Source organism: Ailuropoda melanoleuca, chromosome 13 (assembly GCF_002007445.2).
Source record: "Ailuropoda melanoleuca isolate Jingjing chromosome 13, ASM200744v2, whole genome shotgun sequence".
NCBI classification, from domain to species: Eukaryota; Metazoa; Chordata; class Mammalia; order Carnivora; family Ursidae; genus Ailuropoda; species Ailuropoda melanoleuca.
This window is the reverse complement of record NC_048230.1, coordinates 50476853-50504269: the sequence shown is the minus strand read 5'-3', so window position 1 is coordinate 50504269 and position 27417 is coordinate 50476853. Positions and strand designations below refer to the sequence as shown.

Sequence of the window (27417 nt, the reverse complement as noted above, 5' to 3'; positions counted from 1 at the left end):
TACAGGGCATGACACGCGGAGTGCAATTTCTTCACGAACACACATTTCATTATCAGTACACATTTCATTAGGTTTCTCCTCACTCTGCCACTTACTTAAAAACTATCAACAAAGTAGGTTTAGCAAAACAAAAGGGGGGGGCGCCTGGGTGGCTCAGTCCTTAAGCCTCTGCTTTCCGCTCAGGGCCTGATCCTGGCATTGTGGGATCGAGCCCCACATCAGGCTCCTCTGCTATGAGCCTGCTTCTTCCTCTCCCACTCCCCCTGCCTGTGTTCCCTCTCTTGCTGGCTGTCTCTCTCTCTCTGTCAAATGAATAAATAAAATCTTAAAAACAAAACAAAACAAAACCAAAAACAAAAGGGGGATGAATTGTATCCTGGCAGGTGACAACGGCATGTCACCAGGGAAATTTCATACCTGCCAGAAAACATCATTTAGAAAGAATACAAACTCTAAAAGTGAACCTTGCTCGTAGACCAGAGTAAAATAATTACACGTCGCCGTCTAGTCTCATCTAGGGGTTTCCATCTTCTACTCAGCTGTTTTTTTCACCGTATGAAGATCTTTTTTGTTGAATTTCGAACTAATTAAAAGTATTATGGTGACTTTGAATTTTATGGAAAATTCATTTGTATTAAAAAAGAATATAAAATTAGTTTTTCAGGTTTAAAAAAATCATATTAGAAATATAAAGGGTGTGTACGGTTTAACATAAGGTATCCCCGCTTTGGCTGTTGGCTGAAGCACTAAATAGTCAGTCTGTACTTACAGCTGAAATAGCGAAGGTCCCCCCCACCCCAAATTACTGCCCATTCATTGCAGGCCCCCTTGCCAGTATCTAGTGAATGAATTCACAGGTTTGAGGTTTTACCCTCCAATCCAAGATCTGGGCCTTTTATAAAATACCTGCCATGGTTTTGAACTATCCAGTGGAAAAAAAAAATAGGCAAACAATTCCTGGCACTAATCCTAAACTTTGGAAAAATCGAGACCCTCCGTTGTCATGAACTTAGTTGTTTCGAAGAAGATGCTACAAACTTCTAACTTGTTGGAGAGCTGACTGCTGCAAACAGGAACTCGGAGTCTCTGTCGCTTAGCCGTCACAGGTCACTTCTTCAGCTGTGATGCCTCCGTAGGGGACAGGAACCACGTCTCCCGGGCACTGCTCCAGCCTCACGGCGGACACCTCCTTAGCGGCCGCTTCTTGGGGAAAAGGCACAGGGTTTGGGTAAATTTAAAATAAAGACAAGAAATCCGTGCACGTACCTTTTGGAAATAATCCTTTGATGTTTAACATAAATATTTTAGAAAATCATTTTTTTCCATTTATAAGACATTCATGGAAGAATTCTGATGACATCTATGTGCTTCAANAATATTTAAAATAAAGACAAGAAATCCGTGCACGTACCTTTTGGAAATAATCCTTTGATGTTTAACATAACAAACATTTTAGAAAATCATTTTTTTCCATTTATAAGACATTCATGGAAGAATTCTGATGACATCTATGTGCTTCAAGGGGTTCTGAACCTCAGCCCTCTACGCTTTTAGGGCTGGATGATACAGTGTTTGGAGCACCCCGGGCCTCCACCCACTGGATGCCAGAAGAAGGCTCCTCCTCACTTGCGACAACCAAAGCCACTCCCAGGCCTGCCATGTGTTTGCGGGGAAGCAGGGCCACCCCCGCGAGAACCAGCGCGCTACGCTGAACGCGGGCCCTGTGGAACTGGATGGTGGCTTGTATCGGAGCTCAGGGAGTGACGCCGTCAGGATGAGAAAAGCCAGTGCTTGCAGGGCATTTGTCCCTACTGCCCGTGAACCCAGGCAGAGTCGGTTCGGGGTCACGCATTGGGCTGGGCACCCACCGTGGGCCAGGCCTGGATCCATAACCATCCCCGCCCACCCACCGCTGGATTCTCGTCAGCACGACTTTGGGAGTTTAAAAACAGACTATGGACTCTGGGAAACAAACTGAGGGCTTCAGAGGCGAGGGGGGTGGGGGATTGGGATAGGCCGGTGATGGGTAGTAAGGAGGGCACGTATTGCATGGTGCACTGGGTGTTATACGCAAGTAATGAATCATGGAACATTGCATCAAAAACTAGGGATGTACTGTATGGGGACTAACATAACATAATAAATTATTATAAAAAAATTAAAAATTAAAAAATTAAAAACAGATCGCTGTAAATCCAATTATATTCTTCCCTCTACCCATTTCCCAAATTACTCCCCAAGAACACCCACGGACCGTCGCTGTCTGCTCGTNATTGCATCAAAAACTAGGGATGTACTGTATGGGGACTAACATAACATAATAAAAAATTATTATAAAAAAATAAAAAATTAAAAACAGATCGCTGTAAATCCACTTATATTCTTCCCTCTACCCATTTCCCAAATTACTCCCCAAGAACACCCACGGACCGTCGCTGTCTGCTCGTGAGAAGGGCAGACAAATGGCCCACACTCCCCAAAGCTTCACCTCCTGTCAGTTCCAGGTTGTTTGAAGATAGGTAGGTTTGCTTGTGGTTTCCTGCAGCATTTTGGGGGGAGTGCAGGGAGAGCACTAAGACCTGGGTCTTGCTTATGCAAAGGACCTCTGACTTGTAGACCCCTACCCCAAAATGCTGGGTGACCTACAGCTGACCCGCCAGCACAGAAAAGTAGAAGCCAGACCATGATGTGGACAAAACAGGTAAAAACCCTTGAAATGCAAATTAAGTAGTTTTGCTCCTGTAAGCCGGTCACTTGTTTCCAGGCACGCTTTGCCTGGGGTGTGACAGCGGACCATCCAAAATACGAGACATGTTTTAATACACCCAATCTTGTCACTGTCTTTAAACTTAGGAGGGCTTTCCCATTTCTGCCCTTCTGGAAGGCGAGCACTCGGGGCAGGCAGCATTCCGCGTGCCCTTCGTGACCTGGTCCAAGTGAGGCTTTTGTCTCAAACATCAGCATGAGGCCAGCGGGAGAGGTGTCCATGTGGACCCACCCCTCATCCCTTTGATTTTGCTCGTCATTTAGTTTGGGGTCAGTGTCCAGGAAGCTCAGGGTCGATACGGGCAAGGTGCTGCCACCAGCCGCGGAGGCCCGTGGCCAGCGTGGAAGCTGGTACGCACCGCAAACAGGTCACCAACCAAGGGTGACACTTTCAAAAACCTTTCCGTCCCCATTCATTCGGTCTTCTGGTGAAGGCTACTCTTATTCAGATAGAATTTGGCCAAAGGTTTTTAGAGGCTTGACTAGACAATTAAAAGAAAACCCTGCCTTTAGGTGTCAAGAGAGAGCCAGCAGATGTCTAATTAGCCGGGAAGTCGTACATTCATATGGATAGTTTTGGGTCCACCCAGTTAGTGTGGCTACCAGGACCCTGGCCTCTGGATCTCTTTATGGTGGTCCAAGATTTGAGTTAGATCTCACCTGTTTCTCTTCTCCGATAAAGGGCTGTGTTCGTTATTTGCTTGTTTGGTTAAGTAGGAACGAATGAACCCTGCTAACACCAGGCCTGGTGTGGACTCGAGGGCCAGGCCCGCCTTGGAGGGGAGCTCAGCATAGGTGAGAGCTGGCGCTTACTAAAGAATCAGATAGATGTGACACCGAGCACCAGGTGCAGAGCCGGGCACAGCCCCGGGGTGTACGGGAGGTGGGGCTGGCCCCGGGCGGGGGTCAGAGCTGAGATCTCTGGGATCCCCAAGTGAGATCTTGGGGACCTGTGGGTGAGTCAGCAGGAATTCCAGGCAAAGAAAAGGGTGAGTCTGGCTTGGCTGAGATGGGGGGAGCAGGATGGCGGGGTGCCCACAAGGGTGGGATGCGGCGAGCCACGCCCGAGGTCCCAGTCTTCAGAGTGCTGGGTGCACAGGGAAGGGGTTCCGGCGGTGGGTAGTGGGGACAGAGGGGAGAGACATTGAGATGGGGTCCTGGACATCTTGGGGAGACAGGGTGGATCTGGTCCCATGTCTGTGGCCTTGAGAAGTGGGCGAGGGCGCTGCCCGTGTGTCATGGCTTCAAACGCCAGTGTGGATCAGGGTGGCAGGAGAGGATGAGGCTGGGGGTGGGAGGGACAGCAGAGAGGTGTCAAGACTTCGGTTTTACATGGACTGAGTTGGAGACCGCAGAGAGGGGACGCTCACCAGGCAGCAGAATACTCGCTCCCAGCCTGGGGACGCTGCATGGGGGATGCTCCCAGATCTCCCGTGACCTGCCACGGGAGAGGCTGAGGGTCATGCACGCAGGCATGGGAGAGGGCGCAGGTGCGGACGTGGGCGCAGGTGCGGAAGTGATACAGGCGCGCAGGTGGTGCCACTGTGGACGCAAGGCGAGGTGGGAGCAGCAGGGGTAAGGAGAGAAGGGGAGGCGGCCGGGGAGCGAGGGAAAACACCAGGAGGATGGACGCATGTCCAGCAAGCAGGAGGGCACAGGGTCAAGAGGGTGACCAGTCAGCAGTGCCACGGCTGCAGAGCAGGGAGAGGCCGGTGCGACGTGGTAACAGGGAGCCTCTGGGGACCTCAGTGGTGTGACGGGGCAGCAGGTGATGCAGGGGCCCGGGAGGGGCAGGGGGAGCCCGCCATGAACGTGATGGGGGTTTCATGGACCAGGGAGGGTGAGCGTCGTGCAGGGGACACCTGAGCGTGTCTCAGGCTGGCAGGCAGGAGCAGGCTGGGTGCGAGCCACAGGCCAGCAGGAGAGGGAGGGGAAATGTGGAGGTAGGAATGGGGAGGCAGGTGCCAGGCAGAGCCCCCACAGGCCTCAGGCCTTAGACGGGAGGGGCGGTAGGACTCCTCTGTAAAACCACGAGAAGTGGCATTTTATGACATTGTCAGCGTAAAGGCAAATTGGCCCAGGTTGGCTCCGTCATTTTTCTATCCATATTGTGGATATAAACGACGTTTTATATTCATGTTCATTCCCGTTCATTTCCCACGTTCATTTCTCTTCTGAGTTTACCCCTCAAGCACGGCGGGCCGACCTGTGCCTGTGGTTGGAGAAGCTGGGGAGCTGGGGACAGATGACTGGAAGACTCAGGAATGTGGAGGAAGGTCTGAACAGCTCATAGTGCCCCGTTCAGAGGAACTCTGGTCCTATCGCCCACTTTCCAAGTATGGTGACTGGTTAGTACAAGTATATCTCAAATAGCATGTGGGATATACCCACCCTAAACAAGTACTCGTTCATCCGAAATTCAAAGTTAGCCAGGCACCCCCTATTTTATCTGGCAACTCTGAAGTGAGGAAAAGGCTGGCTGCTATCCAGGGGAACATTCACTAGTCAAGGACTGGGGCTGGGATCAAAATATAGGGGATTTAAGAATGAGGATGTCATGCAAATATTTTCCGTTTTTTTTTTCACGGTGAGGTCGTGTGGTTTCCAGTCAAGCTCTTCAGTTCTGAGACTCTCGTAGGACAGGAATGGAGAATGTAACAGAACACGTCAGTGAGTTAGGTCTGTCCCCTCGTGGAGCAGAACCTTTCACAGGGAAGACCGGACACAGGCCCTTTTTGCTCTAACCTGGGAACCCACGTCTGCTCTTCTGAGGCCAGCGATAAAGACTGTGATGTCCACAGTGGCCCCAAAAGAGAGAGGTCCACATCCTAACCCCCCAAAACCTGCGACTGTAACCTTATATGGAACAAGGATCTCTGAAGATATAATTAGGTTAAGGGTCTCGAGAAGAGATCAGCTTGGTTTTCCAGGGACACTATGTCAGGGACAAGTGTCCTTGGAAAGAAGAGGAGAGACAGACAGGGAGGAAGGCTGGAGTGATGTGTCCGCAAGCCAAGAGATGCCTGGAGCCACCAGCAGCTGGAAGAGGCAGGAGGGCATCTCCCCAGAACCTTCAGAGGGAGCGCAAGTGCTTCTGACACCTTGAGTTAGGACTTCTGGGACCCAGAGCTAAGAGAGAGAGTAAGCCTGTGTTCCTCTAAAGCCACTTAGTTTGTGGTCACTGCTGCAGCGGCCCCAGGACACGCACACGGCACCTGCCAGGTACAGGCGACAGCCCGCAAGCTTAGAGAGGGGGCAGCCTTCCACCTCACAAGCCCATCCCGCCAGGAGCCCCCTGATGGGGGGGTGTGCACGCCACCAGGGGGCGCTCTGTAGGGCTGACAGGTGCAGAAGCCATCCCGCCCACTGCACCAGTGACCCCCCCGCCCGCCTCGGGGGGCAACACGAAGCTCAAAACCTGCCCCCGGTGGGTTTTGACCCACACCGGTGTGTCCCCTGCACGGTAACACTCAGCACCCAGGACGCGATACCAACCAAGAAAATCACCCTCAGATTAGAACCCCGTTTGTTGAAAGAGAGTTACCGTCTTCCTGGACTGCCTCTTTTGGGGCGGCAGGCTTTCTCTTGGTTCTTCTCGCTTTCCCCGAGGCAGCTGGCTTTCCTGGCCCCACGCCACACTTGGCCGAGTGTCTCTGCATGTTAGTCTGTTGGAGAAAAGACACGGAGCACACGGTGGAGTCAGCAGGACCGAAGGAATGTCATTTAGAATTTCAGGGGTGAAGACCGCGGGAAAGCGGGGAAACACATGCCTGGTATCTTCTTTCCCTCTTTCCTTTTTCAAAACTATATTTATTTATTTATTACAGATTGAGGGAGAGAGAGCGCGTGCGAGTGGGGGGAGGAGCAGAGAGAGACGGACAAGCAGACTGCGTGCTGAGCCCGACGTGGGGCTCGATCCCATGACCCTGAGATCACGACCTGAGCCGAAGTCAAAAGTGGGATGCTTCACCAAATGAGCCACCCAGGCGCCTCCATGCCTGGTATATTGTACCAAAAAGGCGGTTTTTTTTTTTTTAAAAGGGGACCCCTCTGTTGTGTTTAGATCTAACCAAAAGTGAGTTTATTTTAAATATATATTTTTTATCATAGAAGTCCATGAGAAGACATTTATTCTTCTAGAATGCATTTACTCTCCAAAGTAGGCCCTGATATTAAACTAGAAATTCAAGAGATTGTCAATTTTAAGAAAACCAATGATGCAGCATATGAACGTCACTGCCCTGCCAGCTTCTCTCCCTAACTACCATGCGTGGACTTGCTGAACGTATATACAACACTCAGAATTAAGAGGGAAGTCAGAGGTTTCCTGGTCAAGACTGTTAATGCATTCTTACATAGGAACACTTAGGATGACTTAAGTCAGACATCTCTCACTGTTAGGGAAGTTCGTATGGGAAGATCCTGGTGACGTGTCAGTCAGTGTGCTGAGGACATAAAATCTCCCACCTAATTTCCACTTTGGCTTCAGTGTGCTGTTCCACCGGACTGGCCTGGTTTTTATGGGTCGAAGGGGAAGGATTCACGTGTAAGTGGAGGGGGACGTTACGGGTTATTGAAACTTCTTCCATCTTGTATTGACAAACGATGGCCCAAGGGTCAAATCCAGTCGGTCAACTGTTTTTGAAAAACAAATTTTCTGGGGGCGCCTGGGTGGCTCAGTGGGTTAAGCATCTGCCTTCGGCTCAAGTCATGATCCTGGGGTCCTGGGATCGAGCCCCGTGTCAGGCTCCCTGCTTCATGGGGAACCTGCTTCTGCCTCTCCCTCTGCCACTCCCCCTGCTTGTGCTCTCTCTCTTTTGCTCTCAAAAAGAAAAAAATATATATATACATATATTCATATGTATATATATGAGAATTTTTCCGGAACACTGCCATGTCTATTTGTTTATGAATTCCCCATCTATGGCTGCTTCTGTATTACAGCAGTAGCTGGGCCAGAAACTGGTCTGTGAAGCTGAAAATATTACCACCTGGCCGTATACAGAAGAAGGTTTGCCAATCCCTGATTTATATGATGATTATGCATAAATGAAGTCTTCTGGGGCCAAGGATTCTTTTGAGGATGTGATGATCCCCAGCAAAGCACATACTCGTGCACACGTACACGCAGTCTCCCTCCAAATTCATGAAGCTCACGGCTAACGACTCTGGACGTTGGCTTTGGATTAATAAACCACCAAAAACACATCCAGCCTTTAAAAAGTCAGTGCGCTAAGATTTTAAGTAAACCGATATGGCATTTAGATTATTCAGGACTCAGGCAGCAGAGTGATATGACAGACATCTGTGTCAGAGGACTGATTCTCAAGAGAGGAGGGACCCAGCATTCGGAATCCAGAGAGGGGGTTCTCATGGGAGGAAGGATGCCCGCAGCCCTGTGATATTCTGGTGTGGAAGACACTGCGTGTTAAAGAACGGGAGTTTGTGAACGATGTGCTTTCTAAAAATTAAACTGGATTCAAGTATCCGATATGCACGTATTTCTTGATTTCTAAAGACTTCGTATTTTAGGGCAATTTTAGGTTCAGAGCTTAATTGGGAGGGAGGCAGAGATTTCTCTTGCACCCCCTGCCCCCCCACACGCACAGCTGCCCCATTATCGGCAACCTCACCGGAATGGAGGGTTCTTTTGCTACAGTTGATGAACCTACGTGGACACATCACCATCACCCAAAGCCCGTGGTTTACACTGGGGTTCACTCTTGGTGTTCATTCTGTGGGTGTGGACAAATGTATAATGACTACATCCACCATCCTAGTATCACACAGACTAGTTTCATGGCCCTAAAACTCCTCTGTGCTCCACCCATTCATCCCTCCTCCCCAGCCCCTGGAAACCACCCATCTGGTTACTGTGTCCATAGTTCTGCCTTTTCCAGAACGCCCTATGGTTGGAATCGTACAGTGTGTATCCTTTTCACTTAGTAATAAGCATTTAAGTTTCCTCCATGTCTTCATGGCTTGATGGCTCATTTCTTTGTAGCCCTGAATACTAGTCCATTGTGTAAACGGATGGACCCGCTTATCCAACCCCTACCGAAGGACGTCTCGGTTGCTTCCAAGTTTGGGTGACTATGAGTAAAGCAGCTACAAACATCCAGGGGCAAGTTTCTGTGTGGACGGAAGTCTTCCACCCCTTTGGGTGAATAGGAGCACGAGTGCTGGGTTGTACGGCAAGAACACGTTCAGTTTCCCAAGAAACCACCAAACCGTCTTCCCACGTGGCTGCGCCATTCTGCATTCCCACCAGCTATGCCCGAGCGTTCCCACTGCTCCACGTCCTTGACAGCGTCTGGGGTCCTCGGCGCTCTGGATTTGGGCCATTTTTGGTAGGTGTGTGGTGGTGTCTTGGTGCATTTGTGTTTCCCCAACGACGTACAACGTGGAGCATTGTTTCATGTGCTAACTTATCTTCTTTGGTGAGGGGTCTGCACAAGTCCTTGGCCCGTTTCTTAATCCGGTTATCTGTTTTCTTCGCGTTGCGTCCTAAGAATTCTGCATTCTGGATGACCGGCCTGTATCCGAAGCGACTTTCACATATCTTTTCTCCCTGACTGTAGCTTGTCTACTCAGGTCAGAAGTCGTGCATTTTAGTGGAAGCCAGCTTACGGATGATTTCTGTCATGGACCGCGCCTTTGGTGTTGTCTCTGAAAAGTCCCCGCCGTACCCTAGATTTTCTCTTATCATCTTCAGGAGTTTTATGGTTTTGCATTGTACATTTAGGTCTGTGATCCACTGTGAATTAATTTTAGTGACGGGTGTAAGGTCTCTTTCTAGATTTTTTTTTTTTATGTGGATTCGAGTTCTTCCAGCACCGTTCGTTGAAAAGAGTATTTTCTCCATGGCACTGTCTTTGCTCCTTTGTCAGAGATCAGCGACTGTATGTATGGGGTCTACTTCCGGGCTCTCTAGTCCACTGATGTGTGTGTCTGTTCTTTCAGCAGCACACGCTGTCGTGATTACTCTAGCTTTACAGCGAGTCTCGAAGGTGGGTAGCAGCAGTCCTCCAGCTTCATTCTCCTGCTTCAGTATTATGTTGGCTATTCTGGCTTTTTGGTTTTGTTTTTTTGCCTCTCCATGTAACTCTAAAGTCATTCTGTCGGTATTGGCAAAATAATGTGCCGAGATTTTTTTTTAGATTCATTTAATTTTGGGGGTGTGTGTGGGAGGGGCAGAGGGAGAGGGAGAGAGCCTCGAGCAGACTCCCCGCTGAGCAAAGATTCCCACGACCCTGAAATCATGACCTGAGCCGAAATCAAGAGCCACCCAGGCGCCCCTAATGGGTGGAGATTTTGATAGGAATTGCACCGAATCTATGGGTCAAGTTGTAAAGGAGTGACACCTTGACATTGTTTTCTTGTCCATAAACATGGACTATTTTTCTCCATTTATGCAGCTTTTCTTTGATTTCATTCATCAGAGCATTTGTCATTTCCTTTCTAACGGTTCTTTGTGGTTCTTTCTTAGGATTTCCATCTCTGCTCCCGTGGCTCACCTGGTCTCGCGTGCTGTCTGCTTTATCCATTAGCGCCCTTAGCATGTTAATCAGGGTTGTGTTAAATTCCTGATGAGTCCGACATCCCCACCATGCCTGGTTTTGCTGTTCTGTCTCTCCAATTGTGATTTTGCCTTTTGGGATGCCTTGTAATGTTTTCCTGATTGCTGGACTTGACGCCCCGGGGAAAAGGGGCGGCTGTAAACAGGGCTTTGGTAACGTGGACGGGGGGTGTGGGGAGGGGACGTGTTCTGTAGCCCGTGACCGGGTCTCACTGTGTGTGTGAGCCCTGCCTCTGGACTGTGAACCTCGCAAGTGTCTCTCGGTTTTATTGTCCGCCTCAGGTGGGACCGGATGGCTCTCGTGGGCGGCAGCCACCCTCACGGCCGGCCCTAGGTGTTCTCGCTGATTCTTCTCTGCATTTCCCTAGCAAAGAACGACGCTAAGCATCTTTTCATGTGCTTATAGGCCACTTGTAGGTCTTGTTTGAAGAAATGTCTATTTAGATCCTTTGCCCATTTCTCATTGGGTATTTGTCTTTTCGTCATTAAGCTGTAAGAGGTTTTATATCTAGGAGCACCTCATTTTCCTCATTTTGCCATACTCTGCTTTACTGCACTTTGTACGTACTGCATTTTTTATAAACGGAAGGTCTGGAGCACGCTTGCATCGAGCAAGTCTACTGATGCTGTTTCCAGAAGCCTTGCACCGTATCTCTGGGTCATGCTCTGGGAATTCTCACAGTACTTCCAACTTCTCCATCGTTACTGTGTTTGTTGTGGTGGTCTGTGATCAGTGATTACAACTTGCCGAAAGCTCAGATGATGGTCAGCATTTTTTAGCTCTATTTTTACAGTAAGGTTTATACTTTTTTTTAGACAGAATGCTCTGGTGTGCTTAATAGACTGTAGCATAGTGTAAATGTACTTTTATATGCACTGGGAAACCAAAACATGCCTTTCACTCACTTTATCGTGACATGTGCTTTCCTGTGGAACTAACACTACGGTATCTCCAAGGTATGCTGTTCAAATAAACTTTCTCGAACGCCAGAAAAATTTTTAAAACTTCCGATTGTATGTTCTGAGGAATTCTCTGAGGCGGACCCATTCTTTCCTCTGTTTGCTGGTTCTTCACACCAAAAGGAAGGTTCTTTACAATGTTGACTCTTTACAAAGTTAAGTCAGTATGAACCCTACTGTGTTTGGGGTGTTGCCACTACCTGTACTTGAAATTTTGAACTTAAGAGTATTAACACTCCAGAATTACCCAGAAAAACACAAAGAGAAAAGATTAAGCTTTCTCCCCATGAAAAGAGTCAACTTCAGGTAACTCAAAACTTTCATAAAAGCTAGCCAGGAGTGCACACATTGTCTAGGGATCCGGCACACTATCTGTGGGGGTTTTTCAAGGACCACAAGTTCTTCCACACTCTTCCTTTCAAAAGGATCCCCGTCCCCCACCTCTTGAATGTGGGCTGGACCTAATGATTGGTTTCTAATGAGGAGAAGTAATGGGTCACTTTTAAAACTAGGTGACAAAGGGCACAGTGGCTTCCCCCTTGCTCTGGGTCATGAGGACACTCGAGCTGCCCAACAGAGAGGTCTATGTGGTGAGGAACCGAAGCCACCAACGGCCACGGGAGGGCGCCATCTTGGGAATGGAGCCTCCAGCCCCGCCAGATGTGGCCCCCAGTGGACAACATCCTGTCTGACCCCACGAGAGATGCTGAGCCAGACCCACCCAGCTAAGCCCCTGCCAAATTCCTGCCCCACAGAAAATGTGCGGTAATAAACGTTTGTGGTGTTTAAGCTACTAAGTTTTGAGGTAATGTGTTAGACGGCAATAGATCAGCAACCCAGCGCCACAAAAACAATGAGTCGGAAGACGAAACGTATTTCTTAGCGGAGCACCAACAACACTGTTCTAAGAACACCTCCGAGACATTCTGAAAGTTGCATCCTCTCTGGGAAGCAGCCTTAATCTAATTCAGGGGAGCGAGGATGAAATGTTCCACTGAAAGCAGGAGTCCTTGCAGATTCTGGGGACTATGAGGATTCCCTCAAAGGATGTGCAAGATCGGGTTTGCAGAATTCTTCTTTTCACGGAAGGGGCGACCGCGCTTTCATAAGATTTTCAAGAGCTCGGTGACTCCGAGAAGCTAGTAAGCCCTTCCCTGAGGCAGGACCGAGGCTGTCTCCAGCCCCGGCAGGTTTCTGTGACTGGCTTTACACTCCCCGAGTGCATCAGCGCCCGGGAAAGAGAGGAGCCTGGCGGAGGAGGATCTCCCGCGCCGTAGGCAAGCTTACCCAGCGGGAGAAGCCCTTGCCGCACGCGGGGCAGGCGTACACAGCCGGGACGAAACTCGCGTCGTGGTATTTCTTGAAGTGCGCATTGAAAAGCTGCTCCTGTCGGAAACATTTATTGCACGCGAGGCAGGTGAACGGCTTCTCCCCGGTGTGCGTGCGTATGTGAACGGTCATGTGACGTTCCTGGAAGGGAAGGGGAGGAAAACAAGCCGCTGAACTCCTTACACGGAGTTTTTTAGCCTTTGACAGTATTGAGTATATACCTTTCTTCCCTCCACACTCAACGATGAGTGTGCGATTAAGAGAACTGACAGCACACACGTTGTCAGGATGGCACAGCTACAGTGGCAACACGGACTGGCCATCCAGGACCCACATTGGTCATGGTCGCTGCTGCAGGCCACCAGCGAGCTCCCAGCGGGGCCCCCAGCCCCTCAGGGCATGCGGTGGAACATTCCTTGGGGAGTCCAACGATAGTTATCTGTCCCTCCAAGACAGCTCGTGGATTTGCAGCCCTGCTTCTAGAACTATTTGCCATGACCTGCGTTTACAAAGGACAGACAACCTGCACACTAATCTATGTCAGAGGGGTGCCTGGGTGGCTCAGTTGGTGAACATTCGACTCTTGGTCTTGGCTCAGGTTATGACCTCAGGGTCGTGGGATGGAGCCCCGTGTCAGGCTCTGCACTCAGCTGGGTGTCTGCTGGAGATTCTCTCCCTCTGCCCCGTTCCCCACTCATGCGCTCGAGATTACTCTCTTTCTAGAATGAATAAATCTTTAAAAAATTTTTAAAAACCTAATGTCAGAGTTTAAGTCAGTGGCTATTTGGGGCTGAAAGTACAGTATGCCTCTATATTTCCCCTCCAGCTTTCTGATAAGTATTAGGGCAAATCTTAGTATCTATTTAAAAGCATAAAAGTAATAATAACTGTCCTTAGCAAAGAAATAACCAGAAATTTTAACTAAGATTTACATGACTAAATAATTTGGAGAAGCAGGACACAAATATATAAAGTCAAGCAAAAGTACCTAAAATGCTACAATCACGTGAGAAGACACATGCCCACTTCTATGTTACTGTTCGTAGCCGAACTGACCGTGTTTCTCCAATGCTCTCTCTTATGGGTACACTCTTCCCCAAAGGCCTTTCCTCTCACCCACCTTCCCGGATAGCGCGGTCCTGCTGGGACCTTGACTCCCAGGGCGGGACTGAGCCATGCTGTCCTGGGATGAGGGTGAGACGAAGGGCGTGAGGGGAAGACAGTCTTTTTTGTATTCCATTCCATTCCAGTTCACTGACCTACCTTACACTTTGAGTGAATCTTTCACCTACATGCATGATTTTGTAAAATAATGGACTGATTGGCCGTCTGGCAAATCGCAATTTACTGAGTTACGGAGCCCTTCTCACTGTTGACACATTTCATGACACTTTGTAAAGACATGTTTTCTTAAAATCACTCCAGTCTCCTTAGAAAAGCCTTAAAGTTTTAGCAAGCTGTCAAGCTCATGGTGGTGGAAATACAAATTTCTAATTGTTTATTTCCTCTTGACAGCTGAAATCGTATCTTTGGCAACACATTTTCCTTGAAGTGACGGACTCACTTTATTTACTTGCAAAAAAAAAAAAACAGGGCACAGAGTGTTGCCAAACGTCTGGGACCAAGCAGCCGAGTTTGTCACTTGCTCTTTCAAGTGGAAACAGCGATTCGGGAAAGAGTGGCTAGTTGAGCTGGGAACTCGAACACCGTGCCAGATGCTTCCCTCCCGACCGCCGCTGGGCTTCGGAAGACAGCAGAGGCGCCTGGTCAGTTCCAGGATTCAGGGTCAAGGGTGAACTAAGCCGGTAACTGTCACGGCCTCATCAGGACCAGTCTTAGGTAAAATTGCCCTTTATCTTTACAGCCAGTGCAGGACCGTGAGGAACACAGCGGAGACTGCGTCCTGCGTCCTGCCGCTGTTCTTGGTTCTGACGCACCTCTGCTGCCTTGGCACCACCACGGCCCACGCCAATGTAGTGAAAAGGGCAAATAATCTGTTGGCATTAATTAGCTCATGATCGTCTTGATCTTACGGCCCTGACTGGTTTCAAGGATGTGCAGAGGTCTATAAAGCATACCTTTTTTTTTTTTTTAGGTTTTATTTATTTTAGAGGGAAAGAGAGAGCGAGAAAGCATGCACGGGGAGGGAGGGCAGAGGGAGCGAGAGAATCCTCGAGCAGACTCCTCGCTGAGCGAGGAGCCCACTTTGAAGCTCGATCCCACGACTGAGATCATGACCTGAGCCGAAACCAAGAGTCGGAGGCTTCCCCGACGGTGAACCACCCGGGTGCCCCCGTCCACCATACTTTGAAGAACGGTAGCTTTGACGTGTGGGCCCATGGCTGCTTGTTGGTTCGTCTGAACACTCTCTTACACGAAAGCATGACTTTTTCCTGTATTTTCAAAGGGACCAGGATCCCCTGCCAGCCCTCCCTTCTCGCAGACACCGTGGCCTTCCTCCGCCTCCCCAAACGGCCTGAAACGTGGTACCTGCTTGCAGGCATAACCGCAGTGGTCACACTTGAACCTCTTCTCGTTCTTATGCGTCTTCTGGTGCTGAATGAGGGCATAGCGCTCGTGGAAGACGGCAGAGCAGCAGCGACACTTCATCTCTGTGGCCTTGTAGGTGTGCAGGTTGCGCAGATGGACGCCTAGAAGAACGACAGAACGGTTCGCGCTGAAATGGTGTTCTTTCTGTCCCCTGCTCTCCCGAGCCCTGTGTGTCAGGGCCCCCTGATCTCGGCACCACTAGCCCCTGGCGCTGGTTTCTTCCTGGGTGAGCTGTGCTGGGCACTGCGGGGACTTTGGCAGCGTCCCTGGCCTCCACCCAGGAGACACGAGGAGCACCTTTTTCTCGCCAGGTGTGACAACCAGAAGGCCTCCAGCCTTTGCCAGCTGCCTCCCTGCGAATGAAATCCTTCCCTGCTCGGTGCTGCGCGGGGCTGCTCGGAACGCATGGCCTGCCGACAGGCCCGCGGACGACCCTTTCGCTATGGGGTGAGATGCCGTTTCAGCTGGGGCCTGTCCAACCCAGCGTGTTCACTGAACAAAGCACCTCGAGAACATTACCATGGTGTGGTGGGTTTTTAGGATAACGTTAAGGTGATTTCACATAACAAAGATACAACCTCTGTATCTTAACTTAAAAAGAAAAGTCTAGATGTTCTGTTAGAAGTCAATGCCCTGTTTCTTTCCTCTGTCGTCACTGACCTAGGACTCGCCATGAGGTCTGACTGGATACTCTCTAGAATAATTTCTGCCGAGCTGAGGCTAACACATGGTGGTTTGTGGTCCTTTGCGGAAGACACCAAACCCCAATGGACAACTGGAGGAGGGACACCTCGATGTGCCGACTCATTCACTGAGGAGCCTGATCTCTCTGACGGGGGCAGGAAGGAAGACTGGGCTGGTTCCCAAAGCATCTTACACTGAGATGAGGGGTAACCTACGTCATTTCGTCATGTTGTCAAAGTCCTGCTTCCTTTCTGGGCAACAGCCTTGTGGCCCTTGTGCCCTACAAAGTCCCACTGGGCTAGGTTTGTGACATGCCGGTAACTATAGTAACATTGACAGAATGTTCCAGATTTGAACAAAAGTTAAGGCTTCATAAAACACCCTCGCTCTTTCAGAAATGTTCCCAAAACAGCGCATCTCATCTCCAGACTTCCACCTGGCGAATCGGTGACTTGCATTTGGGCTAACGTGTTCTGAGTATCACAGCGTCACACACTTTGGCAAGAGGAGTAAGATCATGGAAAATGGGAAGCCCAGGAGCCCTGACACAAACGAAAGAGGCTCATTCACTCCCAGTTGCTCCCGCTGCTAAATACTGCCTGCTTTTCCCTGTGGGCAGGATAAAATCCGAACTCCTAACTCTGGCACTCGGTGTCACCCACGATGTGTTCCAGTCTCGCTGTGGTGCTTTGTGCCATGAAAAGGTCATGCCATGTCACAGCAAGGATTTCAGGCCACAGGCTGGACTCTTTTATCAAAGCGAGTTCCCTGAGGGAAGGGCTGTTTTGGTTCTTCCTTTTGTAACCTCAGCTCCCCGAATGTGTTAGGATCACAGCAAGAGTCTAAGAAAGGTTTGCAGAGTATCACTGATGAGAGCATTAACAGAGTCAGAACCTATCCCCAGGCCACCTCTGGGCACCCTGGCACCTCCTAGCTTAGGGGATCTTGGGGCAGTTCACACTGTCTCTCTCAGCCCCTCAAACATCTGTAAAAACAGGACTAGTATGGAATAACACAGTATCTGTGGAAGTGTTTTAGGGGCTAAAATACCTGTGTTTGCTTAGCGGGTGTACCTGGAACTGAATGGGCTCAAGCCATGAAATTGCACTTCTGAAATCTCGCCACCAGATGGCACCACAGGACATCTGGAAAAAACCCCTCTCCCAGAGCTGGTCCTGCAGCCCAGGGGCCTCCCTGTCATCAGGCCCAGCGCTCCACGGGTTTCCAGGCTGTGCCCCCAAAGAGCCAACAAATACTGTCATTAAAGGAAGTTCATGAAGCCAGACACTCACGCAGGTCACTCTTCCTTGCGATGATGGTGGCACAGTGCGGACACTGGTATTTGGGGACATTCTCGCTGTGCTTCTGTAGGATGTGTATTTTCAGGGTGCCACTCTGGGTGAAGCGTGCGTGGCACACGTGGCATTCGTACGGCTTCTCACCTGTGACACGGAGACAAAAATGACCCTCTGCGCGAGGCTTTGCCCAGCAAGCGGAGAGCTTTTCTTTTCTCCCCGAGGCTCCTTTCTCAACCACTTCCTTGTCCATTTAGCCCCACGATTCGAGCCCGATGCCTACATCACACCCACAACATTACATCAAGCACAGCTGTGTGGACAGTGGCCCAGACAGGCGGCTCTCCTGCCATCTGGGGGGTACTCGTCCATGAGCGACCCGGTTCCCACCCTGGAGTAAAAGAACCGAGACATACACGTAAACACAGTCTTCATACAGAAAATATATATAAGATAAGAGCTGGAAATACCATATGACCCACTAATTCCACTTCTGGGTATTTATGTGAAGAAAACAAAAGTAGTAATTTGGGAAGATATAGGCCCCCCTATGTTTCCTGCAACATTACTGACAATAATTGAGATATGGAAGCAGCCCGACTACCCAACGATAAATGAATGGTTAAAGAAGAGGTGGGGTGTGTATATATGCATATGATGGAATATTGCTCAGCCGTCAAAAAGGAATGAAATCTTGGCATCTGCAATGACATGGGGGTCCTAGAGGGGGTTACACTAAGTGAGAAAGCCAGGCAGAGAAAGACACCATAGGATTTCCCTTACATGTAGGATCTATGTAATAAAACAGAACAGACTCGTAAATACAGAGAACTGGGGCTTGCCACAGGAGAGCGGGGTTGAGAGACCGGCCGACAGATGGAGGGGATTAAGAGGTTATGAACTTTCAGTTATAAAATAAACAAGTCGTGGGGATGAACAGCATGGCCCAGGGAACATGGGCAGTGGTAATCACGTCGTACGTGTCAGCTTGTGCGGTGGCAGAAGGGGACCACACCTGTCCCGGTGAGCGTCGTGTAAAGCGTGGGACAGGACTGTCTCTCTGTGGTACACCTGAAACTAGTGTGTCAACTCTAGGTCCATTAAAAATAAATAAAGAATAAAGTAAGTGCATTACAAAGCCAGCGCGCTTTACATCCTGCCTTAAAATTGTGGGGTCAGTTAAGCAGGGGACTTTTAAATCCCCGACACGCCCACGGAGCCAGACCCTGGACAGCGGTCTACTTCTCCCGGTGGGACCCCCCCCCCAAGGTTAAGTACATGCCAAAGTGCGGATCAAATGCCCCGCGTCAGAAAGTGTGAAGACGCTCGCTTTGACGTCTGAGCTTTCCATGGGCCGCGAGGAACACTGTCCAGGCTCCCCCGAAACGGACCCCGTGGGGCCTCCTCCCCCGTTACCTGAGTGCGTCCTCATGTGCCGTTTCAACTTGTAGGTGTCCTTGCTGGCGTAGGTGCACAGAAGGCACTGGAAGGGGCGCTCCCCCGTGTGCGAGCGGACGTGGCGCTTCAGCTTACTGGCCTGGGAAAGGAGGCACAAGGCCGTCAGCAGGTCAAAGTCCTGAGAATCTTCCATTCATCGGCATAACAAAAGATCTGGAAATTGCTCCCACATTAAGGTCAGCGCGGGTTTCACACGCCGAACACGGTGAACCGTCCTGACTTTTTATTTTCCGCCCTGGATGATGGTTTTCATTTGATGTGTGCGTCTGAGCTCCTTGATGGCTAAGGAGCAGTAATTTCGGGAGACTCTCAGACTCGACTTCACTTGACAAAGGGAACCTGAGATCCAGCTGCTGGGAGCCAGACAAGAGCTGGTTCTCATTTCTGAGGCAAGTTTAGATCGGCACGCAGAGGTCAGAAGACTTCTGTTGGCGTGAATAAAGCGGGAGCCTTGAAACCGGGGGTCTTTAACGGACCACGACATCCCCGTGAGGCATTTCCCAGTTACAAGCTCTGTGGACCCTAAATGGTGCAGGAGTGGAGACAGGCCTCCCTTTCTAGCAAGGACAAGTTCTAGGTGTTAGCGCTTTCTTTGTAAGAAGAAACTTTTAAGTAAAAGGAAGCAAATGCTAATGTGATTAATTACATATCCCAGGCAATTAATTAAAAGGCAAACCACATATTCCCTCTGGTTTGATCTTTTTTTTTTCTTGCCTGACTGTCTGATCTCCTTCTAGAACTGTCCTTTTTCTGTATGCACTTACTGCAGGCTCTTATCTGCCTTTAGCAGAACACAGGGCAATCAGCCACCCTGGGGCGACCGTTGTCAGAAAGCTGGCATCGGCCCTGCCTGCGATCTCAGGAAGGCTACGTGCTTGGTCTGGCTTTCCAGTATGGGACAAGCATACATAAGCCTGGAGAACATTCAAGAACAGAAGACTTAGAATGGAAAACAAGGCCCGAACGGAAAAGTTTAGCTTAGATTTTCGGAAGAGAAGTGGACGTCTGTGAGCCTATGAGGAGGCAAAACAGAAAGTTTTAACAACAATTGCATGAAATGTTTGATGAGCCGAGAGTGCAGGGAAGGCAGCCGTGCACAGACGTCCTCTGTGGCTCCGAAGGGGGCAGGGGACGAGGGGCGTTCACAAGCTTTCAGGGGTGTTGTAATCTGCCCACAGCTTGGATATGTTTCTGCTGGCCCCAATATCAAGGGACAGTGCTGGGAGAGCTTAGGCTACCCGCCCTCCTTACAGCAGAGCAGCAGAGCAGGGCTTGGAAACTGCACAGAAGGGGCAATGCCCTTGACATTGGGTGGCAGAGGGTCCCTACGAGGCCTATCACTCCTCGGGCTGCGTGCGGCCGGCCCACCCCTGAGAAGGGTCTCCGCCCCCAGGCAAGCGTGTGGTGAGAACCTGCAGGGCACCAACAAGGGGGCCCCTCGAGCTGAGAATTCTCAGGTGGCTTTGTGCCTTGAAACCTTCGCTGTATTTCCATACATAGCCACCACCTTTAACTCCGATAACAAATAATTTTTAAAAATAGTAATAGTGGGAAAAAATTCTTGGAACCAAATCCTGACCCTGTCCGTGAGCTTCCCTCGTTTACGAAACGCGGTTGCGTCATGACTGTATTTAAACTCCAGCCCTCCCCTTCAACTCCGTTCTGTGTGAGTGTGTGATCCCTTTCCCGCTGGGCCCGGACCCAGCACCCAGCGTGCGCGCAGACAGAGAGCGGGTGGAGCCCTTCACTGTTCCTTGCAGGGAACTGACTTTGCACTGTAAGTTACGCAGGAGGCTGTCATTGCATTTGGAGTGTGGCTGAACCAGCCAGAAGGTACAAATAAAACCATCTGGGTGAAATGACCATGACACATCACTGATGATTCAGAAAGGTGGTCTCACTGCACTTAAGAGAGGAAATGAACCACGTCTGATTCTTCACACAAGTTGCTTTGTATCTGACCAGGTGCCACTGAGGAAAGGTCCCAAGTTGCAGAGAAAACTGAGATTGCTTCTGTGTTCTATGTCAGAGCAAACACCCTTGGATTTTGTAGAACAGAGTATACGCCAGAAAACACCAGATAGGACTAACACATTTGAGAAACATCTCTCTCAAGTATAAGTGATTTCGTTTGTAGTTTGTACACTTTTACTGTACTTTCACTAATTGGTAATCAAAGAAAAAAATTAATTTTCTATTTTTTTTTTTGAGAGAGACACAGAGAGAGAAATCAAACATGCATGCAAGCGAGGGGTGGGGGCAGAGGGAGAGGGAGAGAGAATCTGAAGCAGACTCCATGCCCTGCTGGGCTCCATCTCCCAACCCTGAGATTGTGACCTGAGCCAAAATCAAGAGTGAGATGCTTAACCGACTGAGGCATCCAGGGGCCCCTCCAACTTTCTATATTAAATTCAGGAAATAGAACGAATATTATTTCCTGCATAGATTTTGTATGAATAATATCTTTAGTGAAACCTATTTTGTAAGGGATTCTATTAGTGTAACTTAACTGTCATGTCAACTTCTTAATAAGAGTGCCGTGAAGCTCTCAGTACTGAGTGAACTTACTTCCACGCTGGCATACTTGCACAGGGAGCATTTAAAGGGCTTCTCGTGAGTGTGTTTATAACGTCTGTGTCGGACAAGTTCTCCGCTGGTGACAAACGCCATATCACAGTCACCACACTTGTAGGGCTTGGTTCCTGTAAAATCCCAGAGTTTATCCTGTTAAACAAGACTTCACCACGAGTTCTCCTAGGAATTTATAACCTATAAATTAGACTCAGTTTAAGAATGCTTTAAAAATTAAGAAGAGGGGGGCGCCTGGGTGGCACAGCGGTTAAGCATCTGCCTTCAGCTCAGGGCGTGATCCCGGCGTTATGGGATCGAGCCCCACATCAGGCTCCTCTGTTATGAGCCTGCTTCCTCCCCCACTCTCCCTGCTTGTGTTCCCTCTCTCGCTGGCTGTCTCTACCTCTGTCAAATAAATAAATAAAATCTTTAAAAAAAAATTAAGAAGAGGCCCTTTAAATCACAGATACCCCAGCCACATAGGAGAAAAGTCTTTATAACATTTGATGTTTTTAGGCAACATGGAAGACAAAACTAAAGTCGTTAAACCAAACATGTTATTTTGATGTACAAATAGGTAAATTCGCATTCGTGTATAAACTTTTTTTTTAATTTTTTTTTTTTAAAGATTTTATTTGTTTGACAGAGAGAGACAGCCAGCGAGAGAGGGAACACAAGCAGGGGGAGTAGGAGAGGAAGAAGCAGGCTTCCCGCCGAGTGGGGAGCCCGATGCGGGGCTCAATCCCAGGTCCCTGGGATCACGCCCTGAGCTGAAGGCAGACGCTTAACGACTGAGCCACCCAGGTGCCCCCACATTCGTGTATAAACTTTAACGCTTATCCTCACCGGGAAATGTCCTTCTCATCCAGTTTACCTGTGTGCGTATTGACATGATTCCTCAGAAGAGTGACGGTGCGAAAGGCTTTTAGGCAAAGATGGCACATATGGGGCTTTTCAGCCGTGTGAGTTTTCATGTGACGATTAAAACTCGAAATTCTAGAAGCGGTGAACATGCACATATCACACTGGAAGGTTCGTTTTACTTCTGCAGGAAGAAGATAGAGAGTTTACATATTTGTAAAAATCTTCCTTGAGATGTTCAAATTCCACTGAAACACGTTAAAGTAGCTTGGCACATCCCTTCTTTGGCGTCCTGGGGTAACCCAACAAAAGATATTCCATGCAAACGGTACCTGTAGAGCTGGGGTAACTCTAGTAATAGACAAAACAAACTTAAGACAAAATCTGTTACACGAGACGAACAAGGATATTATACTACAATTACAGACCCAATCCACCACGAAGGGAGAACGATTATAAACTTATACGTGCCTAATAACAGAGCCCCAAAATACCTGGTGCAAAAATGGACAGAAGGGAAGGTAGAAAGAAGCACTGCAGTAACAGTGGGAGACTTCAATATTCTACTTTCAACAACGGAGAGCACAACTAGACAGAGTATCAGCAAGAAAACAGAAGACTTAATGCTATAAACCAAATAGACATAACAGACAACTACAGGACACTCCACTCAACAACAGCACAACAGACTTTCTTTGCAGGGGCATGCAGAACATTTTTCAGGAAAATCCACGTGTTAGGCCACAAAACAAATGTCAATAAAAAGGGGGCGCCTGGGTGGCTCGGTCGGTTGAGTGTCTGTCTGCCTTTGGCTCGGTCACGGTCCTGCGGCCCTGGGATCAAGCCCCAGATGGGACTCCCCGCTCAGTGGGGAGTCTGTTTCTCCCTCTCGCTGCCCCCTGCTTGTGCTTTTCTCTCTCTCAAATAAATAAAATCTTTAAAAAAATGTTGATAAATTTTAAAAAAGCATAGAAATCAGGGGCACCTGGGTGGCATAGCGGTTAAGCGGCTGCCTTCGGCTCAGGGCGTGATCCCGGCATTCTGGGATCGAGCCCCACATCAGGCTCCTCTGCTATGAGCCTGCTTCTTCCTCTCCCACTCCCTCTGCTTGTGTTCCCTCTCTCGCTGGCTGTCTCTCTATCTCTGTCAAATAAATAAATAAAATCTTTAAAAAAAAAAGCATAGAAATCATATATCTCTGACCATCATGACATGAAATCAGGAACCAATAAAAGAAGGAAATGTGGGAAATTCATAAGTATGTGGAACTTTACTGAGAGCAGTTATAAGACAGTACTTTGAACAACTGTATGTCAATGAACCAGATAACCCAGATGAAATGGAAAATTCCTAGAAACGCATAAACTACCAACCCTGGTTCAAGGAGAAATAGAAAATCTAGATAGCCCTATAGCAAATAAAGAGATTGAATCATTAATCAAGAAACTACCCACAAAGAAATCCCCAGGACCAGAAGGCTTCACTGGAGAATTCTACCTAGATGCTTAAAGAATTAACATCAATCCTTTTCCAAGTTCACACATGGAAAAGTAGGACACTTCCTAGTTCATTCCTTGAGGCCAGGATTACTCGGATACTAAAACCAAAGACACCACAGGACAACTACAGACCAATAACATTTATAAATATAAATGGAAAAGTCTCCAATAGAATACTAGTAAACCAAACCCAGCAGCTTACTAAAAGGATTGTGCACCGGGACCAAGTGGAATTTATCCCAGGAATGGAAGAATGGTTCAACATACCACAATCAGTCAGTGCAACACAGCGTATTAACAAAAGGAAGGGGAGAAATTACCATGATCTCAATAGAGTCAGAAAAAGCACTTCACAAATTCCAACGGCCTTCCTGATACAACACTTGAAATAGAAGCAAACTTGAGAGCAAACTTGAAATAGAAGGTTTATGGGTTGAATTGTGATCCCCCCAAAGATACACTGAAATCCTAATGGTGACCTTACTTGTACATAGGGTCTTTGCAGCTGCCGTCAAGCTTACATGATCATATTGGAGGAGGGTGGGTATGACTGGCGCCCTTACAAGAAGAGGAGAAGAAACGCAGGTAGAGACACACACGGGGAGGGAGAATTTTACATGACGAGAGAGGCCGAGACAGTGATACATCTATGAGCTAAAAAAATGCTGTGATTGGGACAATGCCAGAAGCTAGGAGAAAGCCTGGAACACGTTCCTTCCTAGAGCCTTCCAACACTGTGATTCCAGACTTCCAGCCTTCAGGACCACGAGTGAACACCTTCCTATTGTCTATGCCACCCCAAGTGTGGTGTATTGTTGGGCAGTGCCAGGAGACAAATACAGGTACCAACTGAAAAACGGGCAAAGGATTTCAGCAGACCTTCCTCCAAAGAAGACATACAAATGGCCCATAAGCACCTGGCAATATACCATCTTACCGGTAATTTTTCACCAACTTCCTACATCATTACTAGCATCAGGGAAATGCAAATCAAAACCACCATGGGGCCACCCTCCCACACTGCTGGGGGGGAATGTAAGCTGGTGTAGCTGCTGGGGGAAGCCGGGAGTTCCTCAAAAACTGAAATATAGACTGACCATATGACCCAGCAATTCCATTCGGTTCCACGTACACGTCCGAAAGAAGAGGAAAGAAACGTGCAAAGACCTGTACGTAAATACTCCTCCAGCACTACTCACACCGGCTACAACGCAGAAACAGCCCGAATGGTGACGGATGGATGGATGCATGCGGATCCATGCAAGGCACGACCACTCAGGGACGGAGGAACGAAGCACTGATCAACGCTAAGTGAAGAAATCCAGACACAAAGGCCACATAGTTCATGTGTACGAGTCCATTTAAATGATGTGTCCAAGGATGACTGCTAAGTGCATATACTACTCTCTCTTTTTAAAAATGTATTTATTGATTTGAGGGGTGTGGGCACAACCCAGGGGGAGGGGCAGAGGAAGAGGGAGAAGCAGGCTCCCCACGGAGCAGGGAGCCTGATGCAGGGCTTGATCCCAGCACCTCGGGGATCATGACCTGAACCGAAGCCAGACGCTTAACCACCCAGGCGTCCCTGTGGCTCACTTTTCTTTGGGGGATGAAAAGAGTCTGGAATTAGTGGGGACAGTTGCTCACGATTGTGAATAGATGAAAAATAAAATGAGCTTGGGAATTTGGGGGTATGATCTCTCACTAAATACATGAGAAGCATGATATAAATGCATAGATATTATAGCAAAGACTACAAACTCCGCCGTCCACTGAAGCCAGAGGCCCTGAACCTCAATGAACGACCTGAACCACACGCACAAAGAACAGGAGGTGTGACTTTCAAAATGCAGTCACCTCCCGGCCCCGGCCACCTGTTGCTGGCAGGAAACAGCCACGTGTGGCCAGAGATGACTTTGTACAAATGAGCTAGAACTGAGATTTGCGCGGTCAGCTCTCTTGCTTTAAGTAAGTGAGCAACTAGCATTTTCTAAAAAGCCAAAGTCGTCATCTTTGAGGGTCAAGTTCAGCCCGTGGGCCGCCGCGATGCAATCTTCCTTGTAATCTGACTTGAACTGAGCTTCAAGGTCCTTCCTAACCTGGCCTCATCTCCCTCTTGGAGCAGCCATCCGCGGAGCTGCCCACCCTCAGAAAGAGGCCACATACTTCTGGAGCTCCCCCCGCAGGCCGCTTGCTGCCGCCTGGAGTGGGGATCCCCGGTCTTAATGGCTTCTGAGTCCTCTTCCCTGCCCTCACCTGAACATCCCTGCCCTACAAGCTTCTGCTGCCTTCTGGACATGGTTCCTCCTTCTGGCCCCAAGGCCCTTGCCCGCGCCTCCATCAGCCCTGTGCCGTCCTCCCCACTCCCCGGGGCTGCAAACCAGGGGCAGATCAGGGCCCACCTTCTCTGTTCCTACACAGCACTTTGCGGGAGCGTTTTTACTCTGCTTTAAAAACATCTGTGTCCAAGACAAAGTCTTTGGGATTTGATTCACAACACAGAACATTCGTTTAAAGTTTCTCCCATTTCCTGGCAGTTTGAAAGCAACTACAAGTCAACCACGTAAAATTTCAACCACCCTCTTGTGCCCCTAAAGAGCAGCGGCAGCCCCCTGGTAGGCACGATCTCCTGGGCCGCATGAGTTGGCCTACCCTTCGTCTTTTTTGGTTTTTTTGTAGAGTTGGCTTTCTCAACGTGGCCTTGAACGCATGCAGGTTTATCTTCTTGTTCTTCCACGTGCAAGTTTGAAATGGTCAGCACAATTTCGTCTCTCCCTTCATCTCCTGGCTTCGCTTCCACAAGAAAGAGCTGCTCTCCCGCCTGTGGATCGAGTCCTCCTTCAGCCAGCAGCTGGTCCTCCTCCTGGCCTTTCTCAAGCTAATAAACAAAAGTGAGCATTTAGACAAACACTATCTCTGAACGACGATCCATTGAACTCTTTGCCTTGGCGACACCAGAGAACCCATAAAGAACAACAAGAATTACGGAAGCACAGAAGGTCATCTGTTGGACCCCAAAATGCCGACCCCATCATTATTAAGCATCCGGGAGTTGGGGAATGAAACAGAACACTGTTTTTTAAAAACACAATGCTCCTTGTAGCATTCCTCAGCGTAACTTTTCGAACTTTTAGAAAAGAACAGAAGGGCTCCCAAGATTTTCCCAGGGCAGTCTTTTTACTGTGTTTGATTTAAACTGCAACTTTTAACTGGCTTGTCCCCACCTAATTGTGCGCAAAGAGCAACTAAAAAAAAAAAAAAGTAGTCTGAGCTCCCCCGCCCTGCCCCCCTGCCCCAACCCCGCACAGGGTCTGTTTACTCAAACCAGCCATACCTTCAGCAGTCCGGCGCTCTCGGCCAGGCTCACCGCACACTTACTCTCCTCACTGGCCACGGCCAAGCCGCCTTCCAGAGCATGCAGCTCCATCACCTCCATGTCCTGCAGCACGTACGCCTCCTCCTGGATGCTGATGGCTACGCACTGCTGGAACCCCTGGCCCAGCCACAGCTCAGACTGCAGCCTGCCGCCCGCCTGCTGGACCGTCACCTGCACGCCCTCCTGGGGCTGCGCGCTGAGCCAGCTGACGTCCTGCACCTCCACGGCCTCGGAGAACTGCACCGTCTGCAGGGTCAGAATGTGCTTCTCGCTCTCCTCCGTGGTGAGCAGCGGCTTCTGCTCTCCCTCCGGCGCCTGGGCCTGGAGGGGTCCGTAGGGGCACGGGGCCTGCACGTCTCCGGGGCCCGGGGGCCCCCTCCCTCTGCATGCTCCGTCTTCCTCGTCCTCGAATAGGACTTCTGGGATCAGCTCCAGTGATTTGATTTTGGTAAACTGCTCGGAAGGGACAGAGATCTCAGTCCCTGCCAT

At 49.2% G+C, this 27417-nt stretch overlaps 1 protein-coding gene across 1 annotated transcript; it reads right to left on the bottom strand.

Annotated features, from left to right (window-relative positions):
* Positions 1 to 273: 273 nt before the first annotated feature.
* On the bottom strand, positions 274 to 27417 carry CTCFL (CCCTC-binding factor like). The gene is made up of 10 exons (XM_034640933.1): positions 26887 to 27417; positions 26205 to 26430; positions 22067 to 22237; positions 21190 to 21323; positions 18580 to 18700; positions 17161 to 17310; positions 15125 to 15285; positions 12593 to 12775; positions 6311 to 6431; positions 274 to 1203 (listed from the first exon to the last, which is right to left on the bottom strand). The coding sequence occupies exons 1-10, from the start codon at positions 27415 to 27417 to the stop codon at positions 1094 to 1096; spliced, it is 1908 nt and encodes a 635-aa protein (XP_034496824.1). The 3' UTR covers positions 274 to 1093.

What these genes read in the sequence shown, in the direction of transcription:
- CTCFL (XM_034640933.1), bottom strand. Translation starts at nt 27,417, where the DNA reads ATGGCAGGGACTGAGATCTCTGTCCCTTCCGAGCAGTTTACCAAAATC. An exon ending in GCAAGTATGCCAGCGTGGAA is followed by an intron (nt 18,701 to 21,189) that starts GTAAGTTCACTC and finishes CTCCTTTCCCAG; the next exon opens with GCCAGTAAGCTGAAGCGCCA. An exon ending in GCACATGAGGACGCACTCAG is followed by an intron (nt 17,311 to 18,579) that starts GTAACGGGGGAG and finishes TCCGTGTCACAG; the next exon opens with GTGAGAAGCCGTACGAATGC.